The 15,599-nt window shown below is 55.5% G+C and overlaps 2 protein-coding genes across 6 annotated transcripts; both read left to right on the forward strand.

The window, feature by feature from the left end:
- The first annotated feature begins 140 nt into the window (after positions 1-140).
- Positions 141-4,567, forward strand: FXYD1 (FXYD domain containing ion transport regulator 1). 4 transcript variants are annotated; one of them, XM_054464735.1, is made up of 9 exons: positions 141-252; positions 1,441-1,505; positions 1,962-1,994; positions 2,495-2,569; positions 2,808-2,844; positions 3,744-3,793; positions 3,992-4,043; positions 4,189-4,307; positions 4,549-4,567. In XM_054464735.1, the coding sequence occupies exons 2-7, from the start codon at positions 1,445-1,447 to the stop codon at positions 4,012-4,014; spliced, it is 279 nt and encodes a 92-aa protein (XP_054320710.1). In that variant the 5' UTR covers positions 141-252; positions 1,441-1,444; the 3' UTR covers positions 4,015-4,043; positions 4,189-4,307; positions 4,549-4,567. The 4 variants fall into 4 exon arrangements, with proteins under 4 accessions (XP_054320710.1, XP_054320711.1, XP_054320709.1 ...); XM_054464736.1 differs by having other exon boundaries at positions 172-252; positions 1,356-1,505; XM_054464734.1 differs by lacking the exon at positions 141-252 and adding an exon at positions 468-590.
- FXYD7 (FXYD domain containing ion transport regulator 7) lies at positions 4,555-15,452 on the forward strand. 2 transcript variants are annotated; one of them, XM_054464737.2, is made up of 6 exons: positions 4,555-4,636; positions 9,933-9,962; positions 12,474-12,548; positions 12,660-12,702; positions 12,853-12,893; positions 15,045-15,452. In XM_054464737.2, the coding sequence occupies exons 1-6, from the start codon at positions 4,606-4,608 to the stop codon at positions 15,065-15,067; spliced, it is 243 nt and encodes an 80-aa protein (XP_054320712.1). In that variant the 5' UTR covers positions 4,555-4,605; the 3' UTR covers positions 15,068-15,452. The 2 variants fall into 2 exon arrangements, with proteins under 2 accessions (XP_054320712.1, XP_063513614.1); XM_063657544.1 differs by having other exon boundaries at positions 12,660-12,693.
- Positions 15,453-15,599: the final 147 nt, after the last annotated feature.

The following is a 15,599-nucleotide window of genomic DNA, read 5'->3' on the forward strand; positions in this document are numbered from 1 at the left end:
CTCTCTCTGAACTGAGAGAGTTAACCTAGCAGGCCAGGGCAGTCTGGGCTGGGGGCCGCCCCCTGGCCCCCCTCCAGCCCCAGCTCCAGTTACAGCTGCTGGTTGGGGAGGGCATGGGTAGGGTGGGGCTGGGAGGGGAGCTTGCTGGGGGCGGCGCGTCCAGCTCTGGGCCAGGGGGTCCAAAGTGCTCAGCCCCCAGGGCACAGCAGGACGTTTGGGGGCCTTCTTTCAGCAGGGGACAGCCCGATTGGGGTGAGCGTCCCCCACTCCTTCCCTCCAGGCCTCACCCCTGGTCTGGCTGGGCCGCCTATTTTGGGAGCAGGAGTGGCCAGCCCGAGGCTTCCCAGGCAGGCCAACCCAAGAGGGAGGGAGTGTGGTTGAGGCAGTGGGTTCTGCAGGGTGGGATGTGGGCGACTCCTCCCTGCCCTGCTGGTGCGTGTGCACCCTGGCAGGGTGTGGAGTTTGGACACACACGTGTGTAGGGCTGGTTGCGTCACTGCGTGGGGGCACCGGAGGCCCAGAGGAGGAGTACTGGATGCCTGACGGTGTTTACACCCCACGTCCTGCTCCAACCAGAAGTTTGGGGAGAGGTTGTTGTCCATGTCCATTCCGGCCCCACTGTGTGTGTGTGTGTGTGTGTGTGTGTGTGTGTGTGTGTGTGTGTGTGTATCCCTGCCCCAGCATGTGTTTTCTATCTCTCAGGCCCACTGGGCTGGGCCTCATGTCACTTGCCTGACATCCGATTGTGAAAGATGTCACCCAGAGGCGGGCAGAGGGGCTGTCTTTTTCTTTTCTTGTTGCTGCCCAGGGAGGAGATGGGGTGGACTTTCCCACAGGGGCAGCCTGTGGCGATGTGGCAGCTGGGCCTCACCCCGGCAGGGCTGTGCGTGACCCCCTGAGTGGGGGAAGGCAGGCTGTTGCCATGGTGGCCTGAGCGAGCAGAATTCCTCCAGGGTGAAGTGGGAGATATTTATACCCCGGGTCAGGCCGGGAGCGGGCGGGCGGAGAGGGCAGGGAGCTGGGATTTTGCGGGGCACAGTGAGGCCGGGCATGTAGGCAGGTGGGACTTGGGCGTGCCCTGCTGTCTCCTGCTCCGTGTTTGTGTGAGGCAGCGCCTCCTCTGCCCTGCCAGGGTAGGTCTGGGAATCGGGGGCCTGCTGCGGGAGGTGGAGGCCTAAGGGAGGCCCCCAGGGACTGTGTGTCTCACCCCTGTCCCTGCTACGTTGTGTTGTTGTGTGACCCCATCGTGGAGGTTGTTTTGGTGACACTGTGTCCCCACGAAGCTGGGGATACCCGTTTCTCTAGCTTGGAGCCACCAAGCTAGAGGACGAACGCTTCTGTGATTCGGTCCCCAGACTGTCTCTGACTTAATCCCTTGGGTTCAAGCCCTGTGTGGGAGAGCAAGGGCACACACTGCCTAATCCGTGGTGTCCCCCCCAGGACAATGGCATCTCTTGGCCACATCTTGGTTTTCTGTGTGGGTCTCCTCACCATGGCCAAGGCAGGTGAGTGCAGGGGAGGCTGCCCGCTACCCACCTCAGCCCCAGGGATGGCGGCGGGGACCGAAGAACCAAGTTGGAGACCCCAACCTAGACTGAGTCAGCTGGGGTACCAAGAAGTTTGGGGGTCGCCACATGGGGTCCAGTCACAGGCTGGTATTTGGGGGAGGGGAGAGGAAGCCCCAGATCAGGCAAAGATGGGGTGGGATGGGGCTGAATTCCTGGTGGGATAACTGGGTCACAGACAGCCTGCCGTGAGTCAGGGAGCTGGGGCAGTTAGGTGCCGCCTGCCCCTTCTGGGACAGTGCAAAGGAGGCAGCTGGGACCCAGAGAGGGTGGGCAGCCTGCCTAGACACCCTCAGACTCTCAGCCCAGCACGGCAGAGCCCCCAGTGGTCTCCTTATGCCCCTCTCTGCCAGGACCCCAGGAAGCATTCAACCCCTGATTTCTCTCTCTTTCCAGAAAGTCCAAAGGAACACGACCCGTTCACTTATGGTGAGCGGGGGGTCTAATTTTGAGTCTTGGGGGAGAGCCTGGCTTTGCTGGTCGTTTGATTCCCCCTCGCCCTCCCCCAGAGTCCCAGTATTGATATCTGTCATTCTCCTTCCCTCTATTTTGTCCTTCCTCTCTGATTCCACCTGTCTGCATCTTCTCCTGTCTGTGTCTATCTGTGTCGCTGTCTGTGTGATACCTCTCTGGTTCTCTTTCTCTTGCCTGGGTCTGTCTCAGCCTCTCGTGGCCCATCCTCTGCTTCTTCCCATCTTCTCTCCCCGCTGTCCTCCTCCTCCCTGCCCCCTCCCTCCCTTTCCTATACACCCCTCTCCTCTCCCTGGTCCCCCACTTTCCTCCTTCCATATCTGCTCCCCCTTAATTATCTTATTTCCCCCCTTCTGCCTGCTGGTCCTTTCTCCCTGTTCCCTCCTCCCCAATTTACCCCTCTCCTATTCTCCCTCCTCTCCTCCCTGCCCTCACCTTCCCTGCTCTGCTGCTCACAGACTACCAGTCCCTGCAGATAGGAGGCCTCGTCATCGCCGGGATCCTCTTCATCCTGGGCATCCTCATCGTGCTGAGTGAGTGCCCCTAGCCCCCGCCCTCTACCCCGCCTCTCCCTGGCCCCGCCCCTCCCGCCCCAACCCCTCCCAGGCCTTGCCCCGCCTACCCTGCCTTGGCTCCCCGGCCCCCGGTCTCGCCTCTAGCCCCGCCCCGTCCCCCAAGCCCCGCCCCCCGCGCGGGCGAGCTGGAGCGACAGCGCCGCTTGGCGCCCGCCGGGAGGGAGCCTCAGCCTCTCCTACCTCTCCACGCCCACAGGCAGAAGATGCCGGTGCAAGTTCAACCAGCAGCAGAGGTAAGACGCCCATCCACGCCCTCCTTCGCCCGCTCCTGCTCTAGAGGGGGCCGCGGGTGAGGCGGGGAGTACCCCTGACCCGCAGCCCGATCCCCATCAGCGACTATGTATTAAGCACCTACTATGTGCCATGGCCCAAGCCTGGCCCTGGGACCAAGCGAGGAAAAAACCTCCCGCCCTTCCTGGCCGAGCTCCCAGCCTAGTGGAGGCGGTGGCCGTGGGTTCCAACAGCCCCACAGATAGAAAAATCACAAAGCGTGATAACACAAAATGCAGGAAAGAAGAAACGGCGGTGAAATGAGATCATCTCACACGCGGCCCAGTTTAGCTTAGAGTCCTGTTCCTAGCTCTTTGATTCCTCTTTGAATAAAATGTTAAAGCATGGACAATGTATGAATATGTTAGAACAATTATAGATATTATCATAAGTAGTAGCTAATATTTATTGGGTGTGTACCACGTGTCACATACGGTTTCACTTCCTCTGGGAGGGAGGTGCTGTTATTAACCCCATTTGACAGATGAGGAAACTGAGGCACAGGGAGGTAAAGTCACTTTGTTCAAGATCACTCAAGTGGAATATGGGGAATTCTGGGTTTCCAACCCAGGCCATCTCATGGCAGTCTGCCAAGTCCCCACGACTATCCCTCCCCTACCAACTTCACATCCCTGCCCCCAAATCCGAGGAGGTACTCACCGTTAACCAGCTTAGAAGCCCCCTGTCAGCACTTAAGCTGCTCCTGGGTGCTCCTCATTTCTAGCGGACCCCGAGCCCGCTCTTCGTCCATATCTGGGCCTAGTTACACCAATCTGGGAAAGGAGGCTTGTACTGGGGGGTTCCTAGAAGGGCAGCCTCTCCCCCTTTCCATCCCGAAATCCCTCTGCCTCTGTCTTCCCAGGACTGGGGAACCCGATGAAGAGGAGGGAACTTTCCGCAGCTCCATCCGCCGTGAGTCTGGGGAGACTGCGGGTATTTTGGGGAGAGGGCTGGTTCCAAGGAACCCTTTTCCTGGCCCTCCCTGGCTGCGTAGAGGGAGGGGCTGGATCTGAAAGCGGAGGGTGGGGAGTTGCCCCGCCGCGGGCCCCACCTGCCCAGGAGCTGGGGATGCCTCTCATGAATGACCCCCGATCTCCGTGTTCCCCCCAGGTCTGTCCACCCGCAGGCGGTAGAAACACCTGGCGCGATGCAATCCGGCCAGGTGCTGCAGCTCTGACACGGCGGTGGGAGGGAAGGAGGGAGGAAGGAAAGGCGGGAGAGGGAGGGGGCCAAGTGCCAGGGTTGAAGGGCGGCGAGGGGTGGGGCTGGACGTCCCCCCTCGCCTCTCACCCTTTTCACCCTCACAGGACTCCCCTGGCACCTGACGTCTCCCACGCTCCACCTGCGCACCCACCGCCCCCTCCGTCGCCCCTTCCCCAGCCCTGCCCCCGCAGACTCCCCCTGCCGCCCAGAATTCCAATAAAACGTGCGTTCCTCTCGACTGCACTTTGTCGGTCTCGGTCCCTCAGCGCGAAAGCCCAGCGCCCCTGGACCCCAGCAGGGGGCGCCCCACCCTAGAGGAAGGGGCGGGGACGACGGTGGTGGGCGGGGGCGGGGGCGGGGGTGGCCTGCACGGGGGCGGGCTCCCCGGGCCCCCATTGGCTGCAGGCCCCCCCACGCCAGGGCTCCCCCCAGCTCCCCCCGACATCGGTCCGTCCTGCTTCCAGCTGCTGCAGCGCGCCTTCGCCGCCAAAGCATCCAGCAGCCCCCTGCTCCGGCCCAGCATGGCGACCCCGACCCAGACCCCCACAAAGGGTGAGCGTCGTCTGGGGAGGGGGTTGCAGGGGGGCTCCGGGATCTGAGAGCCTAGGAGAGAGGGTGTCGGGAGATTCAAGCAATGGTAAGGCAGGGAAGTGGGGGGAGGGAGGTCCGCTCCTCCTGTGGGCGGAGGCCCCTGTAATGCACCCCCTGATCGCCCCTCGGGGTCTCTGGGACACCCCCTCCCCGGAGGGCGTCCTGTGCCAGACCTGCGGTTGGAGAGTGGCAGTCCCGGGAGAAGGGATGCTCGGACAGGTCGCTATGGCAACGGGGTGGCTGGTCCCGCACCGTGGTGGTAGCAGACAGGGAAGAGATGAGCTTGCAGGGTGGGAGCGGGTGGGTCTGCGACCAGAGACGTTCTGGAAGATTTCAGGGTCCCTGGGGTGGGCAAGGAAAGGGGAGGAGGTTCATGTCCCTCTTCTTTCCAGTGCTGTCTCCTAGGGTGTCTGTTTCCTGAAACCCTTGACAGCCAGGTTCAGAGGAAAGGAGTGAGAGCTGAAGGAAGAGACAGAGAGAAGGGATATAGCAAGAGACAGACAGGGAGAACCTGGAAGAGACAGAGACCAAGAGAGGCAGGATATCCAGAGTCACAGATACAAAGACCCAGGAAGACAAATAGATGAACTCAGAGAGATTCCCAGTGGAGGGGAGAGGCCGAGAGCAGTAGACAGAGATGCAGAGAGAGAGAGAAAAAATGAGAGCCTGGGAGATAGCGGGATTGAGACCGCTATGGAGAGAGAAGCAGAGAGACGGAGGGAGAGAGACGGACCCATGGGGAGAGAGGGGAGCAGAAAGAGAAGAAGGGAGCCATGTGGGGTGGGGCCCAAACCACTGCAGTGAGCCCCCATGGGTGGGAATGGGGCGATGGGACCCTCCTTCCAGCCCACAGCAGGGGTGTTTTCCAATCCCAGAGGTGCACTTGGGTATACACCTAGCTGTCCCTACTGCCCCCATCAAGCCGCAGACTGATTTCCATTCCACACCCATTAACCCAGTTATGCACCCACTTAAACACCCACTTCCACCGTCGCCCCCTAATAGCCCCCACTGCTAATCCTGCTTCTGCAGACGAGCAAGGCACAGACTGCTTCAAGAGGGAGCCGGTGCCCAGCAAGGGTCTCCAGCACTGAGGGCAGGGGATGGACCAGGGGTGCTGAGAAGCCCCTGGCAGTGAAGGGAACCCGAATTCCACTTGGATGGCTCCCTCCCTTCTGCGCTTCCCAGCAGGCGGGGGCTGCTGCACTGAGCCATATCTGCAGAATCCCAAGCAGGGCGGGGGGTGGGGGGGGCTGCAGAGGCTGGAAGCTACCCTAGGGAGGGGGGCAGGGCTGAGGCAGCAGGCCTGGCGGGAGCCCAGGGCTTCTTTTTGCAGAGGTGGTGGTTAGCAAGATCGATGGCAGCAGACGGGCAGAGGTGGGAGGACAGACTCCTTAACCCAACCTCCTCTGCCTCCCCCTTTCCCAGTCACAGCATGACAGGAGACCGCAGGTCTCGGGAAACCCCGGGGGAGAAAAAGCATGTTGTGCATTGCAAGCTGCTTAAGGAAACTAATTAATGAACTGTTGGGGAGCGACGGGGGAAGAGGGGAGATTGTCTCCCTCCACCCTGCCAGAGAACAGGAGGGAGAATTAGGAGTGAACAGAAGAGGGATGCATGAGCACAGCTGGGTCTGGGTCCCTATCCCTGAAATGGACCCTTAGCTTGGCCAGAAGCCAGTCCTGCAGGGGCAACAGCAGGAGGTGCAAAAGGAGGGAAGAGGGTCAAGATTGAAACCTGTATCTCACACAGGACCTCACAGGGGACCCCACCCAGCCTGGGGTGCCAGGACCTATCACCTCTCTTCACCTGGCAAGATGCCCCAGTTGCCATAGCAACCACCTCCTTCCTGATATCTCCTTGGCAGCTGGCCAGGAGTAGTGCACATTCCTTTGCCTGACTCCTGGCCCCACCCTTAGCCCAGCCACGCCTGAGGGCCCAGGTTGCTGGGGCAGCAGGGACCAGAGGAGGATCTTCCACATGGAACACCAGATTCTGGGACAGGTGCTCACCCAGTGGGCTCCCGATAACTTTGGGGAAGGGCGGGTGTGTGGAAAACAGACAAGTGAGACAATCCACCTTTTACAGCCTCCTGCAGCCTAGGACCAACTCATAATCATTCCTTCATTCATTCATCCCGAAAACTTGAAGAGCCTTTCATAAATGTCAGGATGAACAGCAGTGATGAGTCAAACAAATTTACTCTCTGGTGGGGAAACTTACACAGAGCACAAGGGACCCTGAAGCAGTGTTTCACCATCTTGGTGCTTTTGAGTACTACCGTCACAATTTTTGCTTTATTCAAATATTCCTCACACTGCTATTTATTTAATTTTTTTCCTTCAAAGGATTAGCTTTTTTATTTTTATTTTTTGAGACAAGGTCTCACTCTGTCGCCCAGGCTGGAGTGCAATGGCGCGATCACAGCTCACTGCAGCCTCAATGTCCTGGGCTCAATCTATCCTCCCGCCTCAGCCTCCCAAGTAGCTGCGACTACAAGGCACTCCTGCTACACCCAGCTAATTTTTGTATTTTTTGTAGAGACGGGTTTTGCTATGTTTCCCAGGCTGGTCTCAAACTCCTGGGCTCAAGCAATTCACCCACCTTGGCCTCCCAAAGTGCTTAGGATGACAGGTGTGGGCCACCATGCCCAACCCAGGATTAGCTTTTTAAAAACAACGAGCTTTATTTTATAGCACCATCACAACTGGAAAATTAATCTTCTTTTTTTTTTTTTTTTTTTTTTTGAGACAGAGTCTCGCTCTGTCGTCCAGGCTGGAGTGCAGTGGCACGATCTTGGCTCACTGCAACCTCTGCCTCCTGGGTTCAAGCAATTCTTCTGCCTCAGCCTCCCAAGTAGCTGGGACTGGCAGGGGCACACCACCACACCCAGCTAATTTTTGTATTGTTAGTACAGACGGGGTTTCACCATATTGGCCAGGCTGGTCTCAAACTCCTGACCTCGTGATCCGCCCACCTTGTATTCCCAAAGTGCTGGGATTACAGGCATGAACCACTGCGCCCAGCTGGAAAATTCATCTTCTTTTTGCCTTAAATTGAAGGCAGCATAAGAGCAATCTGAAGCAGGTGATTTCACTTTTCTGGGTCTGGTGTCCCCCTTCCAGGAAATGGGGATGAAGATAGCACCCATATGAAAGAGTTGCTATGAAGATTAAGAGTAAATGCGCTGATATCGGTCAGATGCTTAGCAGGGAGGCTGGAATGGAGTCAGGGCTACCCACTGCTAGTTACATCAATAAATAAAGGAGAAAACCAAATAATGCCACAAAATTCTGCCTAGATTTTATTGCCTGCTGAAGACTTGGAGCCCAAGGCCTGTTTTCTCTTAGGTAAAGGGGGAAATTAACAAGGGTTGGAAGGTGTTAAAGATACCTCAGCACCAACCTAAGACATCGTCTTTGAAGCCTGGACAGAGACCTGGGAAGGGTAAACTTACACATTGTGTGAATCGTGGTCTTGCTTTGGGGCCACCTCTATCAGTCAGTTTCGGCTAGAGCATGCTGTGGTAACAAACAGGTGTTGCTTTGGGGCCACCTCTATCAATCAGTTTCAGCTAGAGTATGCTGTGGTAACAAATAGTACCGAAAGTCTCAGGGGTTTATGACAACCAGGTTCACATATATGTCCATCACAGGTTGACCAGTCACCAAAGAAAACTAGAGCAGTCACCATCGTGAACATTCAGGCCACCAGGCTAGAAGTGAAACAGAGCTTTGGCCTGGAGGCCTGAATGTTCCTGAATGTTTAAACACCCCAGCCTGGAAGTGACAATGCACTTCTACTCGCAGTTCCTTGGCCAGAATTAGTCATATGGCCCTACCCAACCTCCAGGGAGCCATCCATCCCTGAGCCTGGAAGGGGGAAGGAGAACACCAATGACATCAGGCATCACCCTGGCACCCCTCACCCTCTCCCCATGTGGCAGACAGTCTGCTGCCAAATTCTGCTCTAGGGAAGGCCAAATATAATAAGAACTGTCAGAGGCATTCGAGAACCATCAGGATGAACTTGTTGAATGGGAAGGATGTTCTGAGCTCTCCTGCAGGGGAACATGATTAGGGCCAGGAAGGTGGGAAGTGGAGAAAAGTGAATCCAGAGACACACATTTTATCCACATGTGAACATTTCTGAAATCATTATGTGTCTTCTAATGGATGGGGACATTTCACGCGGTAGAGTTCCAAACATATTTACACATACACACACACACAGGGAAAACTATTACAAACTCAATTTTGAATCTTAAACTTGATGATGTCTCAGAAATAAGTAATAATGGGCTGGGCACGGTGGCTCACGTCTGTAATCCCAGCACTATGGGAGGCTGAGGCGGGCAGATCATCGGAGGTCAGGAGTTTGAGACCAGCCCAGCCAACATGGTGAAATCCTGTCTCTAATAAAAATACAAAAATTAGCCAGCAGTGGTAGTGCACACCTATAGTCCCGGTCCTTGGGAGGCTGAGGCAGAATTGCTTGAGCCTGGGAGGTGGAGGTTGTAGTTAGCTGAGATGGCGCCACTGCATTCCAGCCTGGGCGACAGAGCAAGACCCTGTCTCAAAAAAAGAAAGAAAGAAGAAAAAGAAGGAAAGAAAGAAGAAAGGAAGGAAAGAAAGAAAGAAAGAAAGAAAAAGAAAGAAGGAGGAGGGAGGGAGGAAGGGAAGGAGGGAGGGAGGAAGGAAAGAAAAATAAATAAGTAATGTGGGGTATGAATCAGCACAGCTTCCCTGTACTGGATGGAGTGTCAGGAGTGAGTGGATGTCAGCAGTAGCAGCAGGTGCCTGTCAGAGCCCTCAGGTGACTGAGAAGTTTTAGGGAGTGTTCAGGGGAAGCTGAGACATTCATTGGTCCACCAGTGGAAGTGAGGTCTGTTTTAACCTCATGACATCATGGGCAAGTGGGAGTGCGTCTGTGTTTTTCGGGGAATGAGTCCCTAGCTTGCATCAGACCTCCATAGGGGTCCAGAACCAGGACTGCCATGTAGTTTGGGTAGATTGTACACTGCATAGAGGATGGTGCTGACTGACGGAGTGAGTAGGGGCTGGAATCCAGCTTGAGCTATGCTCTTCCAGCCTTGCGGCTTGCCATGAGGCCACATCATCCAAACCAAGGGGTCTCTATCTGACTTCCACAAAGAAATGATTGGGCCAGTGGCTCCATCTGGATCCTAAAAAATATTAAGAAATACACTGTTAAGTTTTTTTTTTTCTTTCTCTTTTTCTTTGCTTCTTTCCCTCAGCTCCTGAGGAACCTGACCCATTTTACTATGGTGAGTGTTGGATTTGGGGATAGGGCTGGACTGGGGAGTAGCTGCAGGTGCTCACAGATCCCTCCAGACATGGCTTCAGCTATGGCCACACGATACGTGCTGGGCCACTGGCCATGGGACCATATATATGGGTGTGGCTCACATCAGCTGGGTTCATGGAGGGCAGAACCAGATGGGGGAGTGGGGATGCCTCACACTCTCTCTGAGCCCCCTTCAGGTCTCACCAGGATCTGGGCTGGTGCCTTGGTGTCGTCAGAGAAGCAGATGAAGGAAAACCTTAGAAGCAATGACTCTGAGCCCAGACTGCCTGGATTTGAATCCTGCCTTATCCACTCACTAGCTGTATGGCCTTGGGCAAGCGACTTTGCCTCTCTGGGCCCTTCTGTAAACAAGGGATAGTAATAGTTCCCACCTACGAGGACTGTGGGAAAGATACCTGGCTGGTGCCATTAAATCTCCTCCATGGCACTGAAGCCCAGGCCTGGTAGATCTGGCTCCAATTTCCCCCTCTGAACACCCTCCTGTTGCCCCCACCCCACCCCTTTGCTCATTCATACTTTTCCCCTAGGTGTCAATTCCTCTCCCATCTCAGGACCTTTGCATGTGCCATGATTCTGCAGGAATGCTTCTCCTCTAGCTTTGTACATGGCTGGCTAAGGCTCCCCCTTATTCAGGCCTCAGATCAAACATAGACTACTCTGCTAGGATAGGCCCTCCTGACTCCCTGGCAAAGAAGAGCCACACCATACCCAGCTGGGGTTGCATGACTTGTTTTTGGGTGGGGTTGTTTCTTTAATGCTTTATCACAATACGAGAGTCAACTCCTTGAGGGTAGAAGCCTGGACCACTACTGGTACAGAGTGAGTGCTCCATAAATTCATATCTCAACAAATACTTAGCGGGCACAGGCTCTATGTCTGGCAACGCTCCAAGCAGCTGGAGACACTGCAGTGAACCACACAGACAAGAATTCAAGAATGCAAGAATTCCGGCCCTCCTCCTGGACCTTCCACTCACTGGGAAAGATACAGATACTCAAGAAAACAAAATATGAAAATTATATATTAGACAAGAATATTATTGGCCAGGTACGGTGGCTCATAACTGTAATCCTAGTGCTTTGGGAGGCCGAGGCAGGAGGATCGCTCAAGTCCAGGAGTTTGAAGCTGCAATGAACTATGATTGTGATTTTTTTTTTTTTTTTTTGACAAAGTCCGACTCTGTGACTCAGGCTGGAGTGCAGTAGCACAATCTTGGCTCACTGCAACCCCCGCCTCCCAGGTTCAAGTGATTCTCCTGCCTCAGCCTCCCAAGTAGCTGGGACTACAGGCCCACACCACCACACCTGGCTATTTTCATATTTTTAGAAGAGACAGGATTTCACCATGTTGGCCAGGCTGGTCTTGGACTCCTGACCTGAAGTGATCTGCCTGCCTTGGCCTCCCAAAGTGCTGAGATTACAGGCATGAGCCACTGTGCCCAGCTCTACATAAAAAATTTAAAAATTAGCTGGGCATGATGGTGTGTGCCTGTAGTCTCAGCTACTTGGGAGGCTGAGCAGAGACAGTCTCTTGGAGCCCAAGAGGTGGAGGCTGCAGTGAGCCATGATTGCACCACTGCACCCCAGCCTGGGTGACAGAGTGACACTACATCTCTTAAAAAAAAAGACAAGAATATTATTAGGCAAGAATATTAGGCAAGAATAATTCCTATGAAGTAAAATAAAGAAGGGAATGCGATTGGAAAGTGTGGAGGAGAGGATGGAAAATTCTGAATAGGACAGCCAGAGGTTTTGCTCACAATCAAATAAAGCCCAGACAATGGTGAGGGAAGGAGCCATGTGGATATTTGGGGGAAGAGCTTTCAGGCTGCAGGAACAGCCAGTGCAAAGGCCTTCGGATAGGATCATGCTGGATATGCCCCAGGAACAGTGGGGAGGCCACTGTTGCTGGAGTAGGATTGATGGGGAGAGTGAGGTGGGGTGAGGTCCAAGAAGGAAAGGAACTGGATCATATGGGACTTTGAGGACCGTCGTGAGGACTGTGGTTTCTACCTTGAGGGCAATGGGCATGAGGAGGGCTCTGAGCGGAGGAGAACCCAGATCTGACTCAAATGTTGATGGGTCCTTGTGGCTATCAGAGGTGGGAGTGCAGGCAGGCCAGCAAGACCCTAGAGAAGGCTGCTGCAGAGGCCAGATGGGCGACAATGGTGGAGAGAACCAGTGCCGGGGAGGAGGTGGTAGAGGGAGAGTATTATGTATATATCCAGGGTGGAAAGCACAGCAGGAGAAGGCAGGGGAGGAAAGTAGAGGGTACACAGGGCAAGGGGAGCTAACGGTGCCCAAGCCCACACCCTACATCCTCACATCAACCCCCTGAAGGAGTGTCCAACCGGCCCACAGCCTCCCTGGGCAATTCTGGGCCCCTGGCTGGGCCATGCAGAGCCGGGACTGGGCTCCAGGTGGAGCCGAGGTGCTGTCCCTGCCTCGATGTCCCCCGTTATCTTCCCCAGACTACAACACGGTGCAGACTGTGGGCATGACTCTGGCAACCATCTTGTTCCTGCTGGGTATCCTCATCGTCATCAGTAAGTGCGACCCATTCCTGGGCTGCCTCGGCCTGCGCATCCTCTGCTGGTTTTCATCCATATCCTACACCCTATGTCCTGTCTTCTTGCTCTGTCTCTCTCTCCCAACAGGCAAGAAGGTGAAGTGCAGAAAGGCGGACTCCAGGTCTGAGAGGTCTGGCAGCAGTGGGCAAAGAGCGGGAGGGGGCCTCGGGGTGCCTCCCTAGCAGATGGGCAGGATCCGCTGGGCCTGCCATGTGATTTCCCCAAAGCCTATGGTTATTGAACCTCTTTCTACTTTTCTCTCTCATCTCTGCCTCCACAGCCCAACCTGCAAATCCTGTAAGTCCGAGCTTCCGTCTTCAGGTGAGGGTGAGAAACCGTGTGGTTCTGGGAGAGTTTTAGGTGGGGCACGGAAGGCAACCCTCAGAAGGGAAGTTGCATGGATGGACTGGATGCAGGGGCGGAGGGGGGGGGCGGGTGGCGCCTGCAGATGAAAGATGCTAAACCTGGCCGGGAGCGGTGGCTCACGCCTGTAATTCCAGCGCTTTGGGAGGCTGAGGCGGGCGGATCACCTGAGGTCAGGAGATCGAGACCAGCCTGGCCAACATGCTGAAACACTGTCTCTGCTAAAAATGCAAAAATTAGCCGGGCATGGTGGTGTCCACCTGTAATCCCAGCTACTCAGGATGCTGAGGCAAGAGAATCACCTGAACCTGGGAGGCGGAGGTTGCAATGAGCTGAGTTTGTGCCACTCCACTCCAGCCTGGGTGACAAAGTGAGACTGTCAAAAAAAAAAGGAAGGAAGAAAGGAAGGAAGGGAGGGAGGGAGGGAGGGAAAAGAAACATGATGCTAAACCGTGGGGAGGCTGTGGGATGTGACACGTCCCAGAATCCACAGAGATTCCCAGAAACAAATGCTCAAGCCTATAAAAGCCAGGACAAGCTGATTTGCCAGGAGAGGAAGCCACAGGCCTGTGAAGAGAAGGGCCCCATGTGGGAGGAGCTCTGTCAATCAGGAGGGAGAGAGAGGGAGCACTAAGGAAGATGGGGAGAGACTTTCCAGACTTGATCGTTCAGCCGGGCAGATCCAGGATGAAATAGCCGAGGAAGCGGGACAGAGGGAGGGAGGGAAGGTTTCTGAATAGTTGCATCAAAATAACAAAAAGAGAGATGAATAGAATGCAGATTTTAGAATTCACATTGGAAAAGAACATATGGGATGCAGGGAATGTGAGGATGGAGAAGAAAGCTGGGAAGCACAGGAGGGGATAGAGTGGAGAGGACGGAGGTGTTGGGGAGAATGTGGGAAGGAGAAGCCCAGGAAGGAAGGGGGGGAGGATGGGAGGAGGAGGGCGTGGAGGGTGGAGGAGGGAGAATGGGTGTAAGCATGGAAAGTGTAAAGGGAGAGCGAGAGGGATGCAGGGCAAGCATGTGGATGAAAGATTCTGACTCCTTTGGGGCTGTTAATTTTAATTATGTAAAAATATCTTGACCTGTTTTTAGTGGAAATGCAGCCTTTCTGGAGACTTGTAAAAAACCAGAAATGGGAATTTCTGTGTCTCTTATAAAGTTCTTATAACTTAAAAAAAAAAAAAAAAAAGCGGGAGGGGGACACGGGTTATTCAATGGTTGAGGAGTATTTGTTGTGGAATTTGTTTCATGTTCCTTTTTTTTTTTTTTTTTTTTTGTTGAGACAGAGTCTTGCTCTGTCCTCTGTTGCCCAGGCTGGAGTGCAGTGGCACGATCTCAGCTTACTACAACACTGCAACCTCTGCGTCCCGGGTTCAAGCGCTTCTTCTGCCTCGGCCTCCCAAGTAGCTGGGACTACAGGCACACACCACCACACCCGGCTAATTTTTATATTTTTAGCAGAGATGACGGTTCACCATTTTGGCCAGGCTGGTCTCAAACTCCTGACCTCAAGCGATCCCCCCTCCTCGGCCTCCCAAAGTGCTTGGATTACCGGCATGAGCCACCGCGCTCGGCCTGTTTCATGTTTATTTAATGAGTTTTAAAACATGAACAGGGCACTTATGGATGCGTGGGGCAGCATGGGGGTTGGCCTTGTCACCTGGGGCACAGCTGAAGGCTTTGCACAGGTTTCCGGTCTATCCTAGGTGAATGATGGTCTGCAGCGGATGGGGAATGGGGGAATTCCCGTTGTACCCAAATGTTCAGGACAGGGAGTGTAGGAAAGGAGTGAGGGTGTAGGAGGAGATTGCAGATGGGAAGGGAGATGGGGACTCCCTTTCTGGCAGGAGGACAGCTCCAAAAGCCCAGGTTGGGTCTGGGGTCGCCAGCCCCGTGGCAGGTGTTTCTCTCCATGACACCACGAGGTGTCCCCAAGGGAACCAGACATCGAGTGTGGGAGGCAAGACAGCTCCTCAGTGTTAGCTCTGGGGTGACGGTCCCTGGGGTCTGGCTTCCATGGTGCCGGGGAATGGAGAGCCAACGAGCTGTGGGGAAGGAGGCAGTTTCCACCTCTGGTGGCTCACGCACCCCCTCTCTCCTCAGCCCCTGGTGGCGGCGGCGTGTAACACCTGCCCGAGGAAACTCCGCTGCCGACCCTGCCTGAGCGCGGGAGCCTGAGGACCGGGTGGAGGCGGTGGGGACCCAGCCGCGCGCCGGGAGCGCTCCCCGGAATGAGCCGCCCCACCCACCCCAAGGCTGGAGCCGCTGCACCCTGCTGTCCCTCCCCAGGCCTTGGCAATGACGATCCCCCAAAGAGCCCGTCTGCACCCCAGACCCGGGGCCTCAGGCCTCCAGCTCCTGGGATCCGGGAGTCCATCCTGGCCCAGCCCCCCCAGCATCCCCGTGTACGGCCCCCCTGCACCTCCTTGTCTCATCCCCGAAGATCCGTCCCCCTGGCCCCTCAGTGTCCATGTCTTGAGCTTAATAAATGTGCATTTGGTTTTTTCCCCTGTTCTGTCTGTGTGTTCTCATCTGTGGGGCACGGTGTGGGTAGGGGTGCAGAACTGAACCTGGGGTAGCTCTCCCCTGCGTGCCCGGGGTTGCCCCCTCTTCCTTCTCCTCCCCCAGTGCCCCGAGTTGCCCCCCTTCAATCCCTTC

This window comes from Pongo pygmaeus, chromosome 20, assembly GCF_028885625.2.
Source record: "Pongo pygmaeus isolate AG05252 chromosome 20, NHGRI_mPonPyg2-v2.0_pri, whole genome shotgun sequence".
In the NCBI taxonomy this organism is placed as follows: Eukaryota; Metazoa; Chordata; class Mammalia; order Primates; family Hominidae; genus Pongo; species Pongo pygmaeus.